At 39.3% G+C, this 27794-nt stretch overlaps 1 protein-coding gene across 3 annotated transcripts in view; it reads right to left on the minus strand.

Moving 5' to 3' along the window:
- LOC118647933 (mental retardation GTPase activating protein homolog 4-like) overlaps positions 1 to 27794 on the minus strand; it is an 88640-nt gene that overhangs the window by 25000 nt on the left and 35846 nt on the right. For all 3 annotated transcript variants that reach the window (XM_036293930.1, XM_036293932.1, XM_036293931.1), the window contains exon 3: positions 24804 to 24885. In XM_036293930.1, the coding sequence (XP_036149823.1) occupies positions 24804 to 24885 (82 nt within the window). The remainder of the gene's footprint in view (positions 1 to 24803; positions 24886 to 27794) is intronic.

Genomic DNA, 27794 nt, shown 5'->3' on the forward strand with positions numbered 1-27794 from the left:
GAGGAAAAAGAAAGAAAGAGAGAGAAAAAAGATCGTCTCAGCAGCACGCCTACGCTGCAGTCGCCGTTGCAGTGTGTACGAGTGCACGTTTACGTTACGTGGTTGCATACATACGACAGATGCGATTGCGAGGGAATACGGGGGAGGGGGAGGGGGGTGCGGGGTGCGTTTCGGCGAATGCCGGCGCCGATAGCGGGCAGCGACATGCGTAATTGCGATCGCGTAACGCGTGCGCGCGCGCATAATGCATTGCGACCCGTCTCGCTGTATCGCGCACCGCGACGGAAACACGCGAGGTATATCGGGACGAGTTCGGGGTCGGCTTTTTAGGGTGAATGACCAACCACGTAGGTATATATCGGTCCCCCGGGTATTTGACTCCTCCAAAAATGTGTCGGTAAATACAGGTGAACTCCAAACTCGACGCGCTACGCGTCGTCCATCGGAATGCATACGTAAATTGAATGAAGCCCCTTAAAACGAATTTGTCTTTCTCACAAAAAAAACGATCTACCGTAATATTATAATTAAAAGGATAAGTCGAAAAATCATTTGTTGAACCGTGGACGGAACCGTGAATTGCGCCTATGCGCTTATTTTCAACGTTCCAGTGCTGTTGGAGAAATATGTAAAAGCGTGCTTATCCGAGGGTCAGACTACCAAGCGAACTTGAGATATCATACGAGACAGAGGGAAAGGAAGCCATTCAAATCTGTTTTTGTTTACTCCGTAGAATGATACGCGTATACGATGCGTATGCCGTATATGCAAACGCGTATGTACTAATGACATACTGATATATATGAAGCGGGGGAGAATGTGCGTCATTTTTGTCACGCATCTCGCTCGGATATTGACGTGGCGGACTGACCTCTCTTCCTGTCATAAATTTCTGTCGTAAATTATCATACATTCGTTTCACGACGATAAATGGACTCCGAAATGCTTCTAAAGCCCTCCGCTGTCATTTCCATTCCTCGTGACGAGTCGATTATCTCGGACGACGGGTCCAATTGAGGTATTCGCGCGAAATGGACTGTCGATATATGCCGATGGGAATGTATCAGAAGTCGAATGACGGAGTAATGAGCAGCGCGAATACTAACAATTTACTTCCGTTGCACTTTTTTCCTTTCACACGTTTGCATGGAAGCCTGAAATATTAATTTTTATATCACAAATTAATTCTACAATTATATATTTTTAATAAAATCCCGAAATGAAAGGAAATCCACACAAAGCCACATTAGAAATATAAAATCTTATTAAAGTAAAAGGAATAATCTCATTTAAATTTTCAAATAACCGAATATTTTGATTATTTATTATTTAATTAATAATAATTCCAGCACACATAAGCAACATAGATTTAAAGATTGCATGAACTAATAAATGATAACATGAAATTATTCTCAAACACAATCTTAAAATTATTATTAAACTAAATTGACTTAATGTAGAGTTGTAGACAATGCAATAATCTTCTTCGAATCATTGTCTACGTTTATACAATTTTGTTGCTAATCCGCATACGTTTTTATGTATCACTGTTGATTCGCGTCGTTGTGCGAGCAAGTAGATAAAATGAGATTAAATTGTAAAAATTAAATAAAAACACACAAGTTAACATTATATCAAACATAAGGATAATTATAAATAGAAAAGAATGAAAAATTAAGTTGAGAATAATTGAATCAAAATAAAAACATGAGAAACAATTGTAAGTGAGATGAAAAAGTACATTTAGCAGTTGATGTCTTTTAGCAAATTATAATATTTTTGTAAAGAGATAAAACATTTTTATTATTAATCTCGCAATCAAACTTGGTAAAAAGAGCAATTTAATTACTTTATTTTTTTTTTTCTGTAACATTTCAAAGAACAGTATCACGCTCACTATTGTCAGAATTATTGATCGATATCGATAGAGGTATTACTTAGTTTGAACGACTAGATAGCTGCATCGAGAAGGAGGAAAACGATGAATGCACCTGCTATGTAAGATCCTCACACAGATCGATCGTTGCATTCCGTGCGACTGCGGGGCGAGGGGAAGGGCTGTCTCGCGCGTCGTAAAGTCGGCGATAGAGCCGACGGAGTAGAATAGCGGCGGAGCCGGTGAGGAAAGAGCGGGCGAGAGGAATCAGGAGGGAGTGAGAAAGGGAATAATGCACCGGTGGGAAGGAGAGGAACCCGGCGCGGGCCGGACGGCAGGCGAGGAGAAACGCGGATGCTGTCGCGCTCGTTCGTTCGCAGGCGCATCCATTGACGCCTTCGCACGGGCGTTTATGAATGAACTCCCCTACTCCGGCGGATCCTCTCCGCTCAGCGCCCGTACGGCTGCTACTCCACGTGTGTGTCGAGCGCCGCTTGTATGCGTGTGCCTGCACTACGCGGAAAACCGCGTTTCGAAAGCCTATTCCAGCGAGACTCGAAGAATGACGTTTTTATTGCGGATACGTAATCGATTATATAATATTTTAGCACTCTAAAATAACTGCTACTTATGTGATAGTGAAGGTATTTTTTTTTTATAAAATTAAAGCTAAGAGAGAAAGATCAAAGCGGCTACTGTTCTTTTAATGTTTAAGCAATTTTATTAGAGAATAATTTAGGAAATAAATGACAGATAAATAATTTAAATTAGAATCTTTAACGTAAAAATTTATTTTAATAGAATCAATTTTAAATTCCTGTAATGTAATTCTAAAATTAGCCAGTAATTAATATTTCTTTTAAGTATTAAAAGCACTGTTGGGTATTACTTTTAATACCCAAAATAAGTAATAATTACCAGCCAATTTAATACTGTCCAGTATTACATTTTTATAAGGGATATCTAATATAAAATAACAATTATAAAAAGGTCATCGTAAAATATAAAAGTATTTGTATTTCAATAAAAATAAAAAATAAAATAAAATAGATTAAAAGGGTCAAGTATAAATGGTTTTTTAAAAGGGCAATCAAAGTAACTTTCTTTCGCAAACTCAATCAAATCCAACGATTGATGTATCGCCATATATTACATCTTTGGCGCAACCTCGTTCTCTCTTCGAGATTATTTCGCGAAAATACGTTTATGAATTATTACGACGAGAGATAACGTCGCAAGCGTGCGGGCTGCTCGCGATTAAACAATCGAAAGGAACCGCTTGCGAAATTCCACGACTGTCGAAGGCGGCGGAGTCGGCCACGCTTACGTTTGTCTTAATGTTCGCAAAAAGCTCATAAGGCCTCCGTCGATGAAAAATGCGTGTTACCGTGGCAGCTAGAGCGCGCGAAGACATTGGCCTCTTCGCGGGACGTCCCTCGTCTCGAATCGGCAGCAATAATATCGACCCCGCAAGAAATACATTAGCACGAATGCCGGGAGCGCAGAGGGAATATGCAACCTCTCCGGTTGCAAATTGCAACGCGCTGTTTACGTAACGTCGTTCTACGTGTACATCGGTTCGCGCATCACGATCATCGTTTCCCGCGAAAAAATCATCGTCCGATCGAGATTATTCCCGCGTATGGCACAGCAATATGCACAATGTGGCAATCCGTATTGCTTAAAGCAATCAAAAATTTGTCCCAATATGATCGCCCGCTGCGAAGTATTTTTTGTATCTCCTTAAGAGCAACATTGTAAAAGTCTGTTTTGTCAGTCGATCTTTCGTTTCAAAGAAACGTGTGCGTAGTGAATCACAAGAGAATGTCAAGAACGCATAAAATAGAATTCTAAGATCTATTCTAAAGAAGAGATGTTATATCGACGAGTCATACATTCCTTCTATATAAATAGAAATCAAGTAAGAAATTAAATTATTTTATAAAGAATATAAATAAAATTCTTTGATACATCACCTATACCTCTTGAAAATTCTATTATTATATTAAATGATATAAAAATGAAAAAATTAATATATTGATTGATTTTCTTTTTTTTTTATTAATCGTACTTAACACGTTGCCAAAATTAGGTGTATAATTATTAATTAGATAAAAATTAATTATTTTTTATAGTATCTATGATTTCTATAACTTGATCTACACCTACATCTACATGTTCCAAATAATGGCGCGTTTTATTGTTAGTGCAAAAATTCGTTGTATTCGAGAAAGACATATTCGATGAACCTGCTGCACCCTTTTTCCGGGGAAGAGATGTCTAACGTCGGGACCTTTTTGCTCTCCGGCAACGGAAACGCGGCGGTGCAATTCCCGCTTCTTCGCTGAGAAGCTTCTTCGGTTCGATAAAAAAATCGACGGGCGCATTTTTGTCAGTCTGGACACGTGTTTTGGGAATGAGTATTCGCGGACTGCGTTGGTCCCCGTTTGTCGCACGACGCACTTCGCATTGGACGCAGATGCGCTTATTAGTGTCGGTTTGCGCACAAGCATCATTATTTTTCACGTATCGTCACCAATGTATTATACACATCGCGATAAGCGTATACCTAATTTGTACATCTTGTACACGTTCGAAAGAAATGCTTTATTCTCTCATTTTATGTACAATTTCATATTTCTTAATTTTCTTAATATTATTTATGTTTACAGGTTACAATAATTATTTATCATTAAAATTACATTGTTATTTTTATTCTTTAAATATATTAATTTTATATCCTTTACGTGCACATTTTTTAAACTTATGTTAAATTTTTAAAATCTACATATAGGAATCTAAATAGAATCTAAATAGTATATATTTTTTGTGGCATGTACCGGCTAAACAAATACTCTAAACAAGTTTCCTGTGACCATTGATAGTAGTTTAGTCATGTTTATTATCTTAAGAGATAACTACTTGTACCATTTGCCAGCGACCTCTGTATCCATGTCACTTAGCGTAATTACAGTATAATTACAAAATGCTTATTCCGTAATTATATATGCAATTACTTGTAAAAATATTTTAAAATATCGTTAAAAATATTTTAAAATATTTGTTTTAATCTCGTGAAAGAGAGAGAGAGAAAGAGAGAGCTATTAAGATTTTAATTTTAATTTGTATAATTTTATAAAAAAATGTAATATATTATTTATATTGTATTAGCATGTAAACGGGCTAAAAGAAATATCTTTCTTTTTATAGAAATTTTATAAGTCAATATTGTTGTTTGTGAAGCATTAAACACTTTATTTTGTAGTTAAATCATCATTTAAATCAACATTTTGCATTACGTGATAGTTATATTCTTTTTTTTCAAGAAAACATCAAGAAATATTTTTGACATGTATCTGCCTCAATATTTTTCGTGTTTAAATATTATAATTATTTTAAAAAATAATAAAAACTGGAAGGTATGTAATAAAATTAAGATTAATTTAAGATTATCTAAAAAAATCAAAAATCAAAAAATAAAAAAAATTAAAAAAAAATAAAAAGTAGAAAACTGTAAATAAATGATATCCCAAAACACTGCAATGCGTCTCACGGCTACAAATACTTTGCATTAGCGATGCTAATAATTGCATCTCGCACGTACGATCAATTATGCGTCGCGTCTCGTGATGTAAGGCGCGTTCCTCACGGACCCCAAGGACCCCATATTGCCGCGGGGAATGCCGATCTCTGATGAAAGAGAACGATGAGAGAGAGAGAGAGAGAGAGAGAGAGAGAGAGAGAGAGGAGAGAGAGAGATGAGAGGAGAGAGAGAGCGAAGAGAGAGGAGAGAGAGGAGAGAGAGAGAGGAGAGAGAGCAGAAAGGAAGAGGGACAAAGGAAAAGAACGCGGCACACGAAAAGCTTCTTCGGCGCGGGGAACGAGAGGGTAGAAACGAGGCCCCAACCATGGCCGAAGGGAATCGAGGGTCCGCCGCGAGACCCAAGGAATGGCATACGACCGTCTTATTTCAATATTTTAAACGCACTTTAGAGTATCGTGCATACCACGGTCAAATGATCCAATATTTGATTGAAGCGAAGAAAATACTCGAGGCGCGCAAGTACTCGATACTTTCGAATACTCGAATATAGCCTCCCTTACAAAAATCTAATATTGGGTAGCATTAAGGGTGTATCGGACATACAATCTTAGACAAAAGTGCATGAAATTTGAAATACTTAAATATCTATACCTAACACATAGTAAATCTAAATGTAAGAAACTTGAACGATAGTTGAAGTCTTATTTTTACTCTTACAAAGGTATTTTTTACGTATTTGCAATTTTTTTTACTTATAAGTTTAAATTTTTGATAATAAAAATGCACAATTATCTCAAGTTATATTTTATTTCTTTAAAACGATGTAGTGAAGACAATTGAAACTTGGCAGATATTGTCATCTATTCATATACTAGATGTACAAAAAAATTCAAAACATTGGTACTATTTTTTCTATATTTTTTTAGCTGTTTCATCCGTCAAGATCATTCTTTTCCATAAGATAGAAAAGGATACCATGTAAAATCAGTGAAAATTAAAATAGTTATAACTCAGCAACCGTTTAGTGGATGCGTTTTCAATTTTTTGCAGTACATTAGGGAAACTAAAAGAACAATTTCACAAATTTTTAGCAACTTTGTACCATTTCGAACTTCAGTCCGATACATCCTTAAATTGGCTAGTAAGTAATACTCATTTCAAGTATTACTTATAAGTACTGTTGTCAGTACTTTTAATACTTAAACTAAATAATAATTACTAAATTATTATTTAGTAATTATTATTTAGTTTAAGCATTAAAAGTACTGGCCAATTTAATACTACCTGTTACATTTTTATAAGGGCTGTACACGAATTTTTTCGAATCGCTTGAAGATATTTGAAATTAAATTTACACGTTAAATATGTTTCTTCTTATATCTTCTAATAAACGAAAGGTATGTCGTTGAGAAAATGACATCTCTCTGACTTTGAAGAGAAATTATTTGTTTTTAAAATGTGCAGTCGAAGTAAAGACAAATTTAGAACTGACAAGAAGAAGGGACAATTTGTGAGGATGCGGAGAGACCGAAAGGGAAACCGCGCGCCGCACGAAAACGTGGAAACAAATGATCCTCGTTTCGGCGCTCGTTCCCCTTCGAGAAACAGGTTGTGAGGCAGCAGCATCCTCGTCGCATCATCCTCTATCACACATGAAGAGAGCCCGCGCATTTTTTCTCGCCGTCTCTAATTAAATCGGGAAGCCAATGGGAACGTTCCGCGCTGCATAATTTCTCGGATCGCGTAAGGGGGCGCGTTCGACGAGCGTAGAAATAATTACGCGCACTCTCTCCCGGGTGCTGATCCGAAAACTTCTACCTCCGATTGTGTTGTCAATTATTTAGGAGAAGATGTCAGGTATAATTGCACGTTTATGTGATAAATGGGTACTTGGTTATTTTTCAGGATTACTCCACAATCACCGTGCGCACAATATACTTTAATAACATATTTTAGAGATTAATTAAAGCCCGATATAAGAATATTGCAGCTGTAATAATTCTTGAATTATAAGTTATTAAAATTTTCTATATTTACAAAATTATTATTAAAGATGCTATATATGAAATTCTGTTGTACCTAAGTTCTTTTGTGTAATTACTACGTATAGTAATAGAAAAATATAATTGTTGATCTTTACTGGTACTTGAGTGTAATTTTAACAGCACATTTTTTTATAATTCTTACAACTGAGAGCATTAGAAATTATCTTTTATCAGTGAGTTCTTACGCGTACAAAAAAGAAACTGCTGATTAACGTCGCCATTTGTCGTCTCAACGGACATAAGACACAAACAAATAATGTCCAGAGAATTGTTTTAACGAATCGTAAAAGTGACGAAAATAGCAGTACTTCCTGCTAAAGCTCACCCCGCACATACTTTAGCTTAATAATCGCGTCTGTCTAACATTGACCGCCGGCCATTCTTTGTCTCATTGTAGGTCAAACATTCTTTGCGAATGTACATATCAAACACGCTCTTATGTGAAACGAGGTCCAATCTATGACATAATATACGGAGTCTATTTGTCTGTCAAGTATATTAATAATGGCTTCCTTTATTTTAGATTTATAGCTGGCCTCTTCGTTTAAAGGGTATTTGATGAGAAGACTTTATTCATGCAACTATTGATGTGACTTTGAATATGAAATGTTTTAATGCAATATAAAAATAATTTTTACTCAAAATTAAGTAACATGCAATTTGTATGTATTCTGGAAAAATAAAAACTCTTTAATTTTTTTACAATTTTCAAAAAAAAAACTCTTTTAATATTGGCTTTAAATCTATCAAAAATTCAATGATTAATATAAACATTAAGAATTTCGTAAAGTGTGTATTAAAACATTGGTGGAAAGTCGATATTATTCGTATGAGCTATTATTACTGTTATTATTTGCCAGTTACCTGATCCGAGAATGTTTAACGCGCGAATATGTGCATTTCTCTAGAGACTGCTCTCTCAGGAATGCAATAATTATTATCGAAAACACACGAGTATTTTAGTATCACGCAACTTCGTTATATTCATTTCTACGTTTATGGAGATTGGTATACGTGCCGGGAAAAGGATTCCATCTTTACGAGTTTAACCAATCTAAAAGCACGTAATCGCTTAAAATAAGTTGCCCGGCAAAAAGAAGTATTAAAGTGAGACAAATTGAAGAAACAGATACATGGAAGGGCAAATATATACATTTCACAGGTTAATTGTATTTCTCCAAATTAATAACGCTCTTTAAAATATATAAAAATCTGTTAAAGAATTTGTATTCATTTTCTTAAAGGACATAATAAAAAATGCTATGATACAAACGACGGCATAGAAAGAACCGCGTTTAACGTTAAACAATTCAGTATATTATTTATGATATATAACGGACTTTCTTTGAATAATTAAAATAAATATAAAATATTTTATCACTTCGTTCATGTATACTGTAAAAATAAAAAATGAGAATTGTCACAATGATACTTCTTGCTTTACTTGCCATTTGTCGATCCATCGAATCTCGTGTTTTAATAGACGAGAAACGAATAGAGCGATTTGCTTCGATTCTACAGCGAGACGCGTGTAATCGCGTCGGAGGGTTCGCGACTCGCCGGAGGCGCGCACGTAAGGATAGCCCCGCGCGTGCGCGCGTGTGTCGGACCTCGGCTCGATCTTAATGAAACAATGGTGGTAGCCGTCCGCGGGAAGAGGGAGAAGGAGGGGAGGGTGGTAAAAGGGGAGACCTCGGTGCTAACTGGAGTCCCTCGCGGTCAATGAATCTGCTGGCCTTTTCCCATGCTCGCGAGGACCACGAGAGTGCCCCGGCAGCGCCGCGGCGACTCTCTTCGGGTCCAGCCGATTTTATTAGTCTCTGACTCATTCTGCCTCTGGGACAGGCGTTTCTGTCTGTCGCGTTTCTCCCCCTCCCTCCCACCCTCCCACCCTCCCGTCTTCTTTTCTCTTTCTTTATCCTTCTCTCTGCTTTGTCTCGTCTTCAGCGTATGAGCGCTTTTTTTTCGCTTCTTTCTCTCTGCGCGTTCCCTTTCTCTTTTTTTAATTCGTCGCTCTCCGACGGAAGCCGCGAATAAACGATATCAAACGTTTCGTCCGCCGCCGAACGCGTCCGCACACTTGGCGCAGAAATATCGCAGACCTTGAGTCATGGATGTGACATAAATGTTGGATACGCGACCGTCGGGCTATCGAGGTTGCCAAAATAGGCCGGCTATCTCCGACTCGGGCGAAAAACTTTAAGCGAAGAGAAATTAAGAATTATTTCAATATAAATGAAATATACAAAAATAAGAGACATAACTAGTGTACGAGATTATCCTTCCCGAGAAAAAAAAATCTTCATATCAAGAATCGAATTGTAGATCAAATTGATATGAGAGCAGATCTAATTTTATCAACCGGTTTTTAAAATTAGATCTGCTCTGATGTAATTTAATCTATAATTTGATCTTTTTGATCTAATTTAATCTACTTTAATATAAAGATTTTTTTCCGGCGTTCTTATAATTCTGTTGTTAATTTTTAATGTCTACACTATTCGCCAGTAATTTCATACCTCAAAGCTCGTACGTTAATTCAATTCTTAATGATATAAGCTATGATTAAGAGATCGTGGATTGCATGGACCCGAGAATCTTGAGAAAAATGATGAGACGCCGGAACAAAGAACGGACAGAAACTATCCGCGGGGCGATGGTTCATTTGCCGAGACAACGACGACGCGTCAGTCCGTTTATTTTCCCCCGTGCCTCGCGGGTGGACCCGGAGCTTTGCTTTTCCCATCGCGCGGTTTGCTCTTCCCTTTTTCGTCTCGCATCTGACCGTCTGTTCGTCTTTCGCAGCTTTCAACTTCCTTTGGTCCAGCTTAAGAAGCCTGCTCGCTTTCTCCTGCTCCTCGTATTTCTTTCTCTCTCTCTCTTTTCTCTTTCGTCTCCTAGTCCCGTCTTCGTCACGGCACGACAGAACCGAGGAGAGTCTTAAGGGTGGTGTTAACGAGGCGGCGAGACTTTCACACGGCCGCTCGCGTCCGTCGCCGAAGCAAACAGGTCCGTTTAGCTCCAGTTGCTGGGGCGAGCCTTCCTATTTATGCGAGTTACGTCGAGCCGCGTCATCGTAAACTTCCTCGCTATCGATGTGCCCGCGCGATATCATATCGGTGGCGTCTCCGCGTACAATGAGCAACTGTTGTCAGTCACCGGAAAGTCGGCGGATGTTCGTTCTAAGCTCTCGCGATTCTCGCACATTCCGTTCAATCGGCTCGACAACGACGTCGCTTCTTCTTGCAGCCTGTTTATCATCAAATTTAGTAACATCCCTAACTCTCCGTTTACTTTATGTCATTGTTTCTACTGAATAGAGTATTATATGAAATTAATGGAGTAATTTTTCTTGACACAATTGTCAATATTTTTCATCTTTTCTAAAACATGTTCGTGTTTTATGTTCTTTAAATTAATTTTATTTAATATTTTATATAAAAAATATATCGGAATAACTTATTGAAGTACAAGTAAAATCAATTATTTATTTTAATAACTTAACCATTATTGAGAATATACACATTAAAAAATATTACAGCGTTACATACATTTCAAAATATTAACTAAATCATTGAGAATATAAAAAAATAAAGATATCGATATCTCTATGAGAACTAGTACTACCGATCGAAGTATCAGTAAGTATTCACGAACGTAGATGCATCTTCGAAATGCAAGAATGAAAATGAAAGGAACCAAGGAGAGAACTAAGGAGGAATATGAGTGAAGAGAAGGCGCGCCCGCGGGAATCGCCGAGGAGACGTGCGTGGAGAGGTACGGTCGACGGATGAAAGGGCGGCGGAGGAGCCGGCCGAGGGGGAAGACCGAAAGTGTAGGGGGCCCGGTTGGTCCCAAACGCGCCGCCGCCACCGCCGCGTTCGTTGCGGCCGAAACGAACTGGCGTAGCCAGGAGGCGAAACACGCGAATCCCTCTCGCCTCCTTCTCTTTCGCCTCGTCGACGATATCCCTGCCCTATTTCCAACGACGAAAAGGCCTCTTACGAGGAGAGAAAGGGGAAGAGAGAGAGAGAGAGAGGGTCCGGAGAACCTTGGCCGAGGCGTACTCATGGGAATAGCGCTGTGATTGATTCGAGTTCGACCGTGCATACTCGGTGATCATGGGCACATGTCAAGAATCATATCGATGATAGTTTACTATTGTTGGTGATATGTGATAATTTTCAAGAACGAATTTTTCTTTAGAAGGGAGTAAAATTCAGAAAAATTACGGTCAGGAATGTAGCTGGATAATCCTATACCTACGATATTAGACGCTAAATGCCACCCTTCCCCTTTTACCCTAATTCACACATCCATCACACCTATTATTAAACCCTAATTTACACATTCCACACAGTACGTGTATTCTTCTCTTTTTCAAAATGGAATTTATTACTAAGAGAAGCAGCATCTATAAACCAATAAATGTTGTATACATCAATATTAGAAAAAGAAATTTTGCTTCTTATATCCTCGTTTTCACCCTTTCATCACCCTATTATCATTATTTTTTAAGAAAGTCATCTAGTAAAAGCAGATACGTTTGATAAACCTTGATAATTTTCTTGAGAAAGTATTAACACTGGAAGAATCTGCTTTAATGATTAGTTTGATAAACAAGCTCTTGTTCGTATAATATATTGATAATTCACAATGCACATTTCGGGTTTTTACCATTTAACAGGGCAGAGACATGAATTCAGCGCGGTCATAATCGCAAGATAACACGCGGGAATATTTTCATCCGAGAGGCACTACTATTCTCTCTCTCTCTCTCTCTCTCTCTCTCTTCTCTCGAGAACGTACTCCTGCTCTACCCTAGAAACTCGAAATCCGACCTGGGCAGTTTTGGCGGCCGGCTCTTTCTCCTCCGTAGTGCGCCCGACTCTTCGCATCCCTTAGGAGCAAAAAAGCTCTCGATATATTCTTTGATCCTCGACGAAGGAGCCGTTTCCTTTCTTCTCTCTGGTTATCCGTTTCGTACGGTGCCTCGGAAGGAAGGACCTCCCCAGACTTCGTCGACTCCGCGGAGGTCCCGTTCTTCTTTCTCCTTCCCTCCTGTCCTTCTCGTTCCTTTTCTTTCATATCTCTTCTCTTTTTCTCTTCTTCCCTTCTTCCTTCTTCTGCCATTGCGCACCAGTCAAAGGATCCAGATGAGGGCCCAATAGAGAAAGAAGGAGAGAAAAGCAGCAGAGAGAGAGAGAGAGAGAGAGAGAGAGAGAGAGAGAGAAGCAACAGAGACGAGAGGAGTTGAGAGAAAAGCAGAAGGAGAAGGAGGATCCGGAGGTCTGGAGAGGACAAGGTCTCCTTTTACTCTCCTCCCGGGAGGAGAGCAAAAGGACTCGGTCGGTACCTTTCCACAGTGCGTATGCGTGTACGTATGTGTCTCTGTGTAACACACATGAGACATATGTGGAGGAACGAATGCGCGATAGAAAGAAAGAGAGACAGAAAGATCCCGTGCGTTACACACCACAACGTCGTCGTGCAAACCCCATGGGCCCGTAGAACCGCATTCCAAGGCGGCTCCATGGATGTGGCCCACGATGGCGTTAGAGACGGTCGGCGGGAGGAAGAAGAAGAAGAAGAAGACGAAGAGGAAGATGAAGAAGGAGAAGAAGAAGAGACTGAAAAGTGATGGAGCGAGGGGAGAGAGAGAGAGACATGGAGAAAGAAAGAGAGGGAGCGCTCGGGAATAACTCGATAAAGCAAAGGACTCCTTCTAATTAAAATGAGTTCCGCCGCGGGTCCTCATGTACGACTCTCGCCGCGTTCTTATTACGTCGCGAACTTTTACTCTCTCCGCCTCCTACTTCTCCTCCTCCTCCTCCTCCTCCTCCTCCTCCTTTCCCAATCTTATTATTCTATGCCGCCGTCGCACACGCACCTTACGCAGGCTCGTAGAGATGCGATTGTCTTCCTGAATCGATTGCCAACAAGTTTCCGCGCGTAAATCGCAATTGAAATGCGTCTCTGCATAATCGGGTCTGGCGAGTAGCGATGAGAGGCGGAAGGTCCGACGGGTCATAATTTTTGGAGAACTAGGGGATTACGAGGGTTGAATATGGTCGGATGATGAATGGAGGGCATTTAATTCTCTATTGATCGTAACGCGCGCATGTGTTTGGGTATGTTGGAGCGTTTCCCAACATATTAGTTAAAAGTTAAGTAAGATTTAAAAAGTAAAATACAAAATGAATAGAAATGTAATTAATAAAAGATTTCGCATTTTTAAACGAGAGATTCTTATTTTTACTAAATTATATAATTAATTAGAAATGATTAAACTACATATTTTGACAAGTAAAAAGAATCATTAAAAGAAAATTCTCTCCGTGTGGTTTAATAAATTTGGATAATATAAATTAATGCTGTATTCAAATAAAAAATTTTTTTTTGCTTTTAATGTTTAATATTTAATGTTCAACTGCGGTTAGGGTCTTCTACATTTTCTAGTTATTTGATCTTATTATTTGATTTTTTGAGGTAGGCTTAAAATCGAATCTAAAGAAAGTCAAATGATATAATAATATCATGGAAAGGAATGTGCGCTTTCGACAATAGTGAACAAATAGGTTCGCGTGACAGCTCAGTAATCTATCACCTTCTTTGAGTAGTCCTACATTTTCACTGGAACTAATGGAAGTGATGCGACATTTTGTGCCATCGAGTTACGAGGATATTCTCTAGCTAGGTAAGCCTGCTCCGTGAGCCTTTCAAAAATTATTCTCTAGGTCAATATAGACCGTAGGAATTTTCATTTGTGTTGAGTTTCTCGGAATTTTATTACACGTTTTAAAAAAGTTGAGAACCGTCGCCTCAAACAGGTAGAATAAATGATCGCGCGAATACTCCTCGGCGATCGCGGTCCAAAGATAAGCAAACACATTTTTCAACAAAGTAAGGAGCGTATTTTTATTTGATTCTCTTTTGGATATATCATGTAGTAATAAAAGCATCATGAAAGAGATCGTGAAATTCGAATATTTTGTACATATATTTAACTTTAGCAATAAAATGCGCAAATTTAAAACCCTTTTAAAATGTAATCTTTTTCTTAAGCATATTGAATTACATATATGTGTTAACAAATTTGGAAATTAAATTCCCAGATTTTTATTTACTCGAGAAAATTATAATTATTTTTCCTTTCAAATAGAGTTATATAAAGATTGTAACAAGTTTCTGTACTATCAAATTTTAAGTATTAATTGTATTATTAATAAAATTCGAGGTATTATTAAATTACAAAATATACATACATAGTTTTTTCTACTATTATTTTATGTACAACATTATTATATTTGTTACATTTTTACATATTTGTCTTAAAGATATATTAGATTATTTTAAACGTAACACATATTTCGTACGACAGTGTAATTTGTCGATGGAATTTCATCGCTTCAGTGATCATCATAATATATACAGTTGTAAATCGAATTCGTATCGCTTTAATATCTTTTGCCTCCCGCACGTATCGAAGTTATGAACCCATATGATACAGCTTACTACCATCGTGATAATATTTTGTATGTGATTTTTTATAAGGCACCGCGAAATGTAACATACCTCTGTCATGCTTTCTCACAATTAGTACAATCGTGTGATTGCAAAGCCCCAATGGCTGGCGATCGACGGTTTGGGCGGAGGGTGGAATAATTAAGAGCTTATTAGAAACAAAAAGAATTTTGAGGAGTCATTCCGCCGCAAAGTTCTATCACCCAATACATCTGATTTAATGACCTGTTGCGTAAATCAAACGCTCCGTTCTCCTCCTCTCGCTCGTCGCTCCCCCTTTCGTTCCCGATTCTCCTTTCACTCTCGTCCTTCTTCACTTTCTCTCTATCTCGGTTCCTCTCCCGTTCTCCCTTATTCGATCGTCCGCGTTGGCGGCGGCGGTTTGTGCCTCGTTTAGTCCTTTTTTCTTCCCCTCTCTCTTTCTCATTCTTTCTCATGAAAAGGTAGCAGTCCCTCTTTGAAAACGGGCAACCACTACTACATTGCATCTCGACCATCATCCCGCGCGAGGTAGGTCGCCCCCGGTGATACATGGCGTTTCTCACGGTGATAATTATCGCCAAATCCGTGAAACATAGGGAGGTAGGTCGACAAGCGGATTGGAAGAGATTGAAGAATAGCAATTTTGGACGAAACAACATAACCAAGCAAAAAGATAAGTAGCTTGAAAAGAAGATAACACACAAGAATAATTTTTAGTTTTCTGACTTAATTCTAATTTTTCCTCCCAAGATTGATATATAACATTTTGAGACGCTCATACAACTTCCTTATTTGAAAAATATATTAATAATTCAGAATATCACGTTTTAATATCTCTTCGTATTTATAGTCATGTTTATGTTAAAAAACTGAGCTGAAACCAGTCTTAAAACATTTAATATTTGATCTTTAGAATCAATTTAACATTCTTTGTGTTACATTTATAATCGGGATTTAATTGAGGAATTCCAACGAAGTTTGTTTTAAGATATGGCTCAAGTTTTACTTTTCATAACTTAAGAACTGATTTTTGATAAAATATTATATGTCAACGTATATTCATAGTTTTGGTTTCTTGTAATATGTATTTTTCAAAAGGTAACTTGTGTAAAAAAAAAAAGAATTATGTATGCAAGAAACCTGATTTAAAATCCAGCAATGGATTTTAAAATGTTAAAATCAAAAATTAAAAGACTATATTTTTTGTAATATTTTTCGGATTAAAAGTAGAGCAACACGTAAATTATCCAAAAGAGTGATTTAAGTAAAATTGAATATCATATCTCATACCTTCATCGTCGCAAGTAATCGTTTTATGGAGATAATTAATTTGCGTGTGATAATAATTAACCATATTTTTGTGGTAGTTGTATGAGCGCGAAGAAGAAATTAAAAAAAAGAGGAAGATATCTTAAAGGACGATAGCGGAATAATGAAGTAAATCATTTATTATTTTAATATTAATTATTAAGTTCAACTTATTTATAGAAATTAGTTTTAGATGCAGGATACTTGTGTGAACAGAAGATATTCAGTTATTAAGAAACAATAATATAATCCTGACGCGCGTTTATGTATTGCGTATAGAACATGTGTTTACACAAGGTCGCCGTGATTCGTTTCATCGAGACTTGACAGAGAACTGACAAGAAATATCGTGAGCTACTTCGTGTGTCATCGCATTACCTGTCGAAACGCGATCACAATTGCTAAAAGAAAGCGTAGTCATTTTTTACGAACACTCTATCCTAACTCTCGTTAATCAATCTTCACAATAAAATATTTATAAATGTATCAAGTTAATAACTTGTCGCTATAACTTTTCCTTTTTGTAAAGATTTTGAAAATATTACTATTATATAATCAAAGTTTTTTATTTTATGTTTCTATAATTAAATGTTACAATCTGATATAAGAAAATATATAATTTAGAGATTTTTTTTGATGCATATTTTACAAATATCAATAAAAATATTTTGTCGTCAATTCATATATTTTAGTTAATTAATATTTAATAAAAAGCGCAATGATATGGTAATTTACTTTTATAGTAAATAAATTAGCTTTATTATCGTAATGCTTTTCATATTCATTTTCATTTATTGATAAGTTGATTTTATGTAATTCGACAAACAGACGTGTAATAACGAGAGAACCAATAATCTTATCACATATGTAAAATTGCGGAGTGTTTCACAATTTTATTTTAGTGCCTTCAAGTTTAATAATCGACTTCTTACTCAGTCAGCTGAGTACACTCTCAGTTGATACCTAATCGAAACCTAACTATCGAACCGTCTGTGTTTCAAGTCATGAAACTTTATTCTGCGTATACGAGATTCTTATTCTGCGTTTTTACCACGAGACTCGTGTAATGAATAAATACGGACTTAAATGCGCATAAAGAAAGTGAAGGTGAAGTACACTGCCTTCCACGAGCGGGACGCATTCTCTCCCTCCCTGTCGATGCGTGCTGAATGCACCGCGCTTCACGACGAGATCGCCGATAACAGGTGACGCGATATAGAACAGGTGATTCGATATGCGAACAATGCGATATGTTCCGCGCAATTGCTGCAGCGAGGGAGATGCTTGCAGGAGACGGCCGGAGCCGTCAAGCAATCGAACGACGTGGCTTTCCTGTCGACGTGTTCAATAGAATGTTGTCGGACGGGGTGTAGATAGAGCAATGTCACATTTTCGCGGCACAAAGACCATGGCGATGGCAAGTGGCTCTTTGAAATGATTTTTTTCCATTCAACAATTACTACGTATACGTATAGGAACAAAATAAATGAAGTATAATAGAGTAGAAAAATAGGACAATAAAAAGAGTACGGCTGGATATATTCTCAAAATAGCAAGCCAGTAAATACCAATTTATCCGCAAGTGATTCATCACAGTGTTGCGTTATAAATCTATTTAATTTCGTCACATATAATAATCAATGCCATGGCATTGTAAAGTCTCTAATACGTGACATCCGTAAAGAGTGGCGTACGTGATTTCTATCTTACGCAACGCGTTAATAATGCAACTTAATCAGACGCGTGTCACTCTCTCGGATTCGTATTCTCTGTTTATTCACGCTATAATTATCAATCTCGAACAATTTCCTAGCGCGTCATGCACACACGCGCTCTTTCTACTAATATGCCTAACAATTGCAGTTCCCTTAAAGAGATCGGGACGTTTCTATTCGACGTTAATAAGGATGATAATAACGCCGTTTAAATGAACGCGGCAATACATTCTGCTACTCGCGAGGGACGTCATGCTTACTTACATTATAATTATCGATATTGATATCAGTCCCTAACGAGGATTAATAGCGCGCCGATTATTTATTTTGCGTCTCGCGCGCGGCTCCGCCTTGGCCTTTTAAATCGCCTTGTCTTCGGCACGAGAGAGCAGGAGAGCGAGAGAAAGGGAGGGAAGGAGAGGAGGAGAAACGCGGCCGAATAAATTAAATCCTTACCAAGAATTCGCTAACGACCTGTACCTCGTGGACTACCCATCCCTTAATGCCGTGTTACATTCTCACAAGCGCCTTTTTATGTGACACCCGCTACGCGAGAGGTGACCACGTAGTCTGTCCGACACGGGACACAACGCCGGATTTTATGAGGACGGCCTATGAAGTCCTCGCTAAGCCTTTAAACGCGACAGGCTACTTCTTAATCGTCGTTGGACGTGTGACGCTTTTTTTGACACCGTTACGTAAGTGGCGCTAATCGGAGTTCACCGGTGGTCTTTTCTTCCTTATTTTTTGAGCTTTCTTTTAAAAGATTTACATCAGCTGTTCCTTATCAATTTATTTTAATTATCTTACAACAAATCTACAATTTTTCCCCAAAGAATTCTGATTGATGAATTTCGCTCCACTTTTCCCTCCAACTTTCGGGGAGAGTCAGGTAAACGCGAGCGCAATCAAGAGATCGCAAGAGCGGCGACCTAACGGCGTTCAACGATTGTATCGCCGTATACCCGAAAGAAATCCGATGGAAATCGAGAGCCGTCCGGTCGGCCGGCCGGCCGTTGCATTCTTGCGATTGAGAGCCTTCGCAGGGTGCACCGGCACGCCCCGGGCGGTTCCCATTGCATCGCATCGTCCCTTCAGACACCAACACGCGTACATTGTTGCTGCGAGACCGCGCTGCCGAAAGATACGTATGCTGATGCCCGCACGGCCTTCGTAAACATTTCCACGCATTTTCCCCGTGCACATTCGGCCGACAGGTTACGGCGCCAGAAAACGTACACCGCGCGACGGAGTGCCCTTCTTTAGGGCTGCGAGCGGCAGTGACATGGCACTCGCGCCGCGTTACCGTGAGCTTACTTGCCCTTTGAATTCTCGTCCCGGAATTCTCGAGCGCGCGCGTAATGAACGCTTTGTCGCCTCGAGTCGTAGGTGTCCACAATATATATGGACACTTATTTACAAAAATGATGTATACTTCGAGATGATTACTTTGAGATATTTGTTTATTACTTTCTCTTCAAAATAAATATCAAAATATTAAAAATATGAAATTTTGAATATTACACAAAAACATTCATTTTTTTTAAGTTAACGTTAAAAATGTGACGAGAAATAATTATACTTTTTTTAAAATAAAATATGACAATGAGAAAAATGATCGAATCTTATAAGTAGACGCTTAAAGGAGATATATTTTATCACGCGTTGGAGGGAAGCATCCTCCGTGTTTCAGGATTAATTAAACTTGTCTACGGGACAATGTGACTGACAATAATTTGTCCCGGGAGCGCGTCAAACGTTTCTACGGTGATTCGCGAATGCGTAATGGTTGAGCACACTGCACTTCAGGATCGCCAGTGAATCACCTTGTGAAGGTGGGTCGGCGGCAGCGGCGGCGGGTCCATAGGTATGTATGTACGGGTGCACACGTATGTAAGTGCACATACGATACATCGCGGCTCCGACTGCACACGCGTATACGTATACACACGACGGTGCCGCATACCTTCGCCTCCTCCTCCTCCTTCTTGTCTCAACCTAAACCGTCTCCTCCTCCTCCGCCGTCGCCGATCCCGCGCCGTCGTCTACCACTCCTCTTCGACGTACCAGACTTTAATCCAATCTGAGTATAAGTGTTGCCCTTTAAAGCAAGCCGGGAATGGCGGGAAACCATCCACGACCTCCGTCACCGAACTTTTTCTTCGGCCGTGGCTTTTTTCTTTTTCGCTCGCAGTCCGCCGGGTTTTAAACGAATACGTATGGCTGCTGCTCGCCGCCACCGCCGGCAAGGAGCTTTTAACGGAGTATTCTCGCTGTTGCGTGCGATTCGCGTAATACGTCAATTAGATATGATTATGCAAACGGGACAAACTGACTTTTACGTGTTGCCGTTCTAAGATTATAGCCGATCTACGATAAGTAGTAAGTCTTTTGCCTTTTGCTCTAAACTCTGTGTGACGTTTCAATTTAGTCTAATTGTAAGCTTTACAGTTGCGACCTAGCTAAGAGCTAAGAGCTCACTGTACCTACTGTAGACCGAGTCTTACAGTTATTTGAGAAACTTAGGAGCAAGAAATTACCTCTTCACATTAACAAATAAAGTGAATGATATGATGAGCAGCGCAAGAGGGATTATTTTCGGTAATTGTGAAGTACAACTGAAAGACATTACCTTTTGTGTTTCTCGGTTAAAATATTATAGAAAATACTACAGATTTCTCCCAATTTTATAAAATGGCAGCAACATTTGTTCGTGATAAATTAAGCGCGATTTATCAAAATCTATAAAATAATTAATTTTTATTCGTATCTTTCCGCTCGCATTTACATCACGAGAGATCATTGGGAGACACAAGTCGCGCTGGGGTGGATCCCATCGAAACGGCGAAAACGGCGATTACCCGCGCGATGCTATCGCGATGACGGGTTAATACGGGTCGATTTCCAGACCGAGGGGGTGCAACGCGGGCGCTGCCACGCCGACAAATAAGTTAACGCTTATGAACGAGTAAAGATGCGCGCGCGCGGGCGAAGCTGGGCGAGGAGAGTCACGTTTTTCGAAGGTTTGCCGTGGGCTCGGGGTCCTCTTCTGGTTCGGGCGTGCGAGCGGGACCCGGGCTCCAAACGCGCGCTCGCGCGCGCGCGCGCGCCTTGCCTCGCCCTGCTTTGCCCCGTCCCGTCCTGCCGCGCCGGTCGGTCCTGATCCCTTCGTACCTTGGGACCTACCACGCCACGGGATGCCTCTTCTCCCTCTCTCTTCCAACTTCTTACGCTCTTTCTCACTCTCTCTCCTCTTTTTCTCTTTCCCTCTCTCTTTCTCTCTCTCTCTCTCTCTCTCTCTCTCTCTCTCTCGTCTCTCTCCGTTGGCGCGGCGGCGCAGCATCCTTTAATATCTCTTGCCAGCCTCCTCTTCGAGAGCTCGCCGGCTCTCATCCTTCTCGGGCCCTCCTTAGATCCTCTCTCTCTCTCTCTCTCTCTCTCTCTCTCTCTCTCTCTCTCTCTGGACCTCCTCTCTTCTCGCGCTCACCCCTCTCGAGAGGCCCGAGCACTCTCTCGATAGCATCTTGATGGAATGCCTGCGGGGTAGGTACCTGCCGCATTGTCGGGTCTGCTCGCTCGTGCTTTCGCACTCCTCTCGTGCTCCCTTATTGTTGTTGGCTGGCTCTCCGTTGGCAGCCGCGGTCGTGTCGGTTATGGTAGTGGTGGCGGCGGCAACGGCGACGGTGGTACTGGTGATGTTGGTGGTGGTTGTTGTTGGTTATCGCTTCCATTGCTTCTTGTTGCATTCGCCGCTTGCTCTCTAGCATGCTCGTGGCACTTTGACACCGGTGCGCGCGCGATAGATTCGCAATATTGTTGCCGGCAGCGGTCTTTAGCGTGCTATTTTATTGCCGATTAGACATCATTCTTCAAACTCGTTTTGAGCGAATTTTTCGATGGTTATTATCAATGTTACATGAAAATATTAATAATTGAATTTTAAAGGTAATAATTAAAATCTAATCTTCGAAACGTTATATAATATTGATTTTATTCTATGTAATACCATAGCTTATGTTTATTCATTTTTTTAAGTAAAGCAAGAAATAAAAGATGTAATGAAAGATGTAAAGACAAAGACAAGGCGATGTTGATCTTAAAGGGTATTAAGCAAATTCGCAATAATTGAAATGAAATTGCGTCTTATTTACACAGTCATCATCGTCTCGTAATCATCTCTGGGTGGAATTTTAATCGGCTTACGTCCGATTTATGGTGGCGTTTCGTTCGTTTCTGCAAGAGGTATTCGCGCGCATCTTTACGCTCGTAAACGCGTGCTTAACGAGCTGTCCCAGTACAGGCATTTATCTCATAACTGTTTCGCTATTCGAGCTTTCGTACGCGATCATGCGATAGACGCGCAGTAATTTATTACGGGATAGAAACGAGACGAGACGTAATGTCAGTCGCATTTTAATTTGTCATCAGTGAAGACATTGGAACGCGGAGCGGCGAGCATTGTATCGACGATTGAGGAGCGGACGACTGGAGACCGGAGTAGCAGTTTTCATCCCCGTCGACGCACGAGCGAATGCGTGCACGCGTTGAATGCACGTTCCCGCGACCGGCGCGGCGCGTAGGTGTGGGTACACCCTGCGGAAGTAGGGCCCTGCTCTGACCCGAGCCTTTCGATTTCGTTTCTGTCGGCGGGGCATTCGTGGCGGGCTGTAGCCGCAGCCGCAGAGAGAGAGAGCGAGAGCGAGAAAGAGAGAGGAGAGAGAGAGAGAGAGAGAGAGAGAGAGAGAGAGAGAGAGAGAGAGAGAGCGCATCTAATGGGGGTAGCCGAGGAATTCCTTCGTTCGTAACCCGCGATTTACTGCTTGCGAGACGATTATATACGCATGTGTATAACATCCGCCCTCAATTCGATGTTTTTTTTTTAATTTTCGGGAATTATTAAATTTTGATAGAGTTGTTGTCCAATCTTCGAAGAATTGATATTTTGGATTTCTTGGAATGCTTGAAATTGAGAGAGGTGCTGTCTGATTTCTAGAGAGATGTGTAAAATTGACAGAACAATTTTCGAGACAGAAAATTATTCCTTTGCAACGACAAGCTAATAAATGTATGCGAATATTACACACACACACACACACACACACTTACATATATCCACGAGACATTGTTAATATCTTGATTCAGCATTTCGGATGTCGCCGATATCTCTTTCGCTTCGAAGACCCTTCTTGCAATCTACCTTTTCTCATATAAAATCGCACAAAAAACGACTCACATCCAGCTTATCCCATGCAACTTGGTTGCGCCCACTAAAGACGACGTGGTCCACACATGCGATCGGAAGACTCGGAATGGAGACTCCAAGATTCGTTAAGCGTCGTCGCCAAACAGATTCGTTGTAGCGGCTTGCTTAGGTCGACCGATTTTAAGGAACGTCAGAAAAATGGATGACACAACGGCGCTATACGAACACACACGAGAGAGAGAGAGAGAGAGAGAGAGAGAGAGAGAGAGAGAGAGAGAGAGAGAGAGAGAGAGAGAGAGAGAGAGAGAGAACGCGCGCTTACGTCGGCGCGGCGCGAAACGCGCGACTAGCAGTCGGGAGACCGCATTCCTCTCTCATCGTTTCTGGCTGCGCAGGATCTCTTCGCCGCGGTCACCGATATCTTTATTTTGTGCTGTCATAATTCAAACGACGCGCAACGCAACGCGGCCTCGATAAAACCACCTGGACAAATCGCTCGGCTGTCCGACACGCGCGGTTCCGTCGTCCGCCGATTGCCGCAACAGCAACCTCGGGATTCGGCCCGAGTCAACGCCGTGTAATCCAGGTCGGACTTTAAAGTATCGCGCCGACAACCTTGCTGCTCTCTTTATTAAACCCCGCGATTATCCGCGGGGATGCGATATTTCGCTAGACGCACGTGTCAAACCTTTGACAGCGAGAGAATGAAAATATTATCTTAGATTATAAGAAATAGTGTTTTTATTTTGCATATGTTTGCCTCTGAAGGCATAGTACGTATTTTAATACTTGCGTATTTGCGATTTGTTTCGATGTTTATTTGTTAGAGTCTATCAATTTTATTTAAAGTTCTTAAATTCTGTTGATTGACAATAAAACGATTGTGAGCTTTTATTTGTGTTTCACGTGCACGTGATTATTAGAAAGTTAATTAAGAATTGGGTTCATCAAAGAATTTTGTTTTCTATCTTGATGTCTGGACTAATTTCGCTATCGCGAAATAATCACTGTCCGCCAAAAATCTCGCTGCGATTACAACCAGACCTGAACGAGAGAGGAACGCGGAGTCTCCGAGAGGCTGGACGGAGCGGCCGGTCATAGGCAGTAAATCCTTGCGGATGATTAGAGGTCGGCATCGGGCCTTGTTACCCCGATATGGAATTCAATAAAGGATGATTAGCTATCTCTCGTGTTGCTCCCCCAATGGCATGATTGCTGGAGCAAGGCGACGCTGCGATTGCAGGTGCCGCAGCGAGACAAAAGGAACCAAATTGACCAGGCGAGGTAACGAGTCACTTTGTTTAAAAAAATTACTGTTTTGACCAATTGATGTCTAAGAAAGTTATTTCCGCCATCTAATAACAAGTGTCATGTATTGAGTAAGCAAGTTTGACCGCTGATTGCATTTCTGGCACACGCTTCGCCCAGTTACGCCGCTGCGTTTAAGGTTCCATTGCTCTTTATAACAACGACACGACTGTCCCGCTTTTACCAACCCCTTATCTCACATTCGGCAAATAGTCGTTAACATAAATCAGAAGGCAAGATAAAACCATGCCGCGAGCGCATTTAACTCTATAAACAGTACAACATATTTCTCTCTTACCTAAAAACACGAAGCGGAAACGGCGGAAGACCTCTGCATACAGGATATCTCAGAAGTCGTTGAACCCCAGATAGAAGACCAACTGAAAAGAGAAAAATGCATGTTTTAGTATTAAGTAATCCAACAATAAGATTATACAGCTTTTCAGGCCTAACACAACAAAAAACACATCAAATCTTATTATTCCATACATTTAGATATTTTCAATCTGAAGATTTATTATAACGCCATCACCAAATTATTTACTATTCGATAAAATCCTATACAATACACAATCTAAAATCAGATCATAAGACGTCTTAAAGATGTCTTGTGACCTGGTTTTAGATTTTGTCTGGGAATCTAATGTCTGAATACCTAAGGTGCAACAAGACGGCACATCTCGTCGTCGGGATTTACCTATATCGATTGCAAATTGTTTCGCGTTGCATTCCACGTCGCGTTTAACTTAAGTATCTGTCGTTTAACTGGCGTCACGTACACGCGTGCTGTCGCCCAGAGGCGTAATAGACCTCGACGCGCAAGTTAAAGGGACACGAAGTTAAAGAGGATTAAGAATACTGTCGTAGGTTTTGAACTCGCGGTTGAACGACGTATAAATCTTTGAAACCCGGACTCACGTTAGGTACCGTACAAGCTTTAAATTTCGTAAGTTTTGCTAAACAAGTTGAAGAATGAAAAAGAGCGCAAGAAAAAAAAAGCAGTATTGGCACTTTGCAATAATTCATTGAGTAAATTTGTCACTTATGCTGAATAAAATTAATATTTAATATACATATGCAAATGTGTAAGATACATGTTGCCTTTTAAACACAGTCGTCTATCTTAATATCTATTTTAATCATTTCGAAGTAGTTTTCGCATTCAAAAAATTCATATTTTCAATGTTTTTTTTATATGTCTACTTAATAAAATTAAGACTGTTGTAAAAATAATTTCCTAATTCTGGTCAAAATTATATAAATTCTCTTAATAAACACATAATAAAACAATGAATAAAAAATCATGAAAATAAACTTTTAATTAAAAGTATTGATGTTTATTACTTGACTGATATTATAACAAAATCTATTTTGTTATACATTGTTTATTTTGAAATTGTAATTTATACATTTATACATTTATACATTTACAATTTTTCATATAATAATGCATAAAATGTAATTAATATAATATAGTTATTATAATATAAAAATAATTATATATATATATATTATATTAATGCACGTGAAAAACTATAAGTCGTAAAAAAATACAATAAATAAACTATATATATATTTCATAAATTTAATATTCAATATACGTGTAGATTATATTTATTATAAATTTTTACGATCTGTATAAATTAAATACTCTGAATCAGATAATAAATTGTATTTAATTGAAATTAATGGAGAATTCGTACAGAACATTTATACAGAATAAAAATTGCTTTAATATTTCATATAATCTGAATAGTTGTAATGTTAAGTGTCAACAGTTACGAAACATGTGTACAAAAAAATTTCTTATATTTAATTATAAAATGTAGAAATCTGTAAAAATTCATAAATGTTTAAATATAATTATATATGCATATCAAATTCTATATTTTAATATGAGGAGTCCAAAAAGTTAAGCAAGAAAAAGAAAACCAAAAAATTAGCTTAAAAATTCGTCGTCTAGACAAGAATCCCTCCGTGGTTTAATGACTTTCCTGAAGCGGTCATTTAGATTGATTGCCGAAGTCAAGCCAGAACGACCTGCTTCAATGATGAAACAGGAGGAGCAGCTGGCCTGACGGTGACACGAGCGGTCAGAATGTGTAGCGAAGTGCACATTCCCCGACGATATACTCGTACGTGTACGGCACACGACGTCGATTGTAAGTGAATGCCGCGTGAATTTGAGTTGCAACGCCTTCCCGACGTCGCCGGCTGCGCTCTTTTTCTGCTCACGTCATTATTTTACATATATACACGTTGGAGTGTCTTATCTGAAAGGCACGAGAAGGCAGAAATCGCGGAAGTGCCGACCTCGCATTTGGGGAGCAATTGCATAATATTCTGCCAGGCATTTAAATTTCTGTCGAACACACATTTCCTACGGACAATGGAATTTTTGTCGTTCTCACCCGTTCAAACAATATAAAAATTATATGTCGAAATGCTTTTCAGAATAAAAACAAAATTTAATTTGGATGATTAATACTCATATTTATAATTAAAACGTTATTATTAATTATGACGTTAAATTTATATATTTTTAAATTTCTCTCTTCTTTTTAAAATTCTGTAAAATATTTTTCAATATTATTATACTATATGATTACAAATATATTAACTATATTAAAACTGATATATCAAATTACATTAAAATTTTTTTCTTCTTACTTTTATCTTCTGTCATTTATAATGCAGATATTCATAATATTTCCGATTATTATGTTTTTACACATTTAATGTTTGTCTACCTACGGTAGAAGTCATTATCGTGAAAATATGTATTATAAATACTAAGTTACAGTTCCAAACGTTTGGTCATTGACACGTGCGACGCTATATGGCGCCAATGAAATTAAGCTATAAATTTGGTCGCTAAAAAGCAATACTTCCGGTTGATAAAGCGACACGAGCCACGGGAGGGAAGACAATTAATGCTCTCTTATCACGGCTTGTTAAGCCCTCTCACGAGATTAAATTATCGAATTGCGCGCGATCGCGTCTCTGCTCACACCATTCGACCGCTTCTTTCTTTCTGTCTCTCTTTCCCTCTCCCTCCCTCTCCCTCTCTCTCTCTCTCTCTCTCTCTCTCTCTCTCTCTTTCTCTCTCTCTCTCTCTCTCTCTGGGATATAATAAATCGTCGATCAGCGCGTGATCGAGCGAATGGCCTAAGCGAAACAGGGTGGCCTGGCTTTCGCTTCCTTAATGATTTGTCTGTCCTTAGCTTATCTCTCGTTAACGAATGTCTCGCTTCTCCACGTTCCCAGAGGAAAACGAAGGTTAACAGGG

The sequence above is a fragment of the Monomorium pharaonis genome, chromosome 11, assembly GCF_013373865.1.
Source record: "Monomorium pharaonis isolate MP-MQ-018 chromosome 11, ASM1337386v2, whole genome shotgun sequence".
Taxonomy (NCBI): Eukaryota; Metazoa; Arthropoda; class Insecta; order Hymenoptera; family Formicidae; genus Monomorium; species Monomorium pharaonis.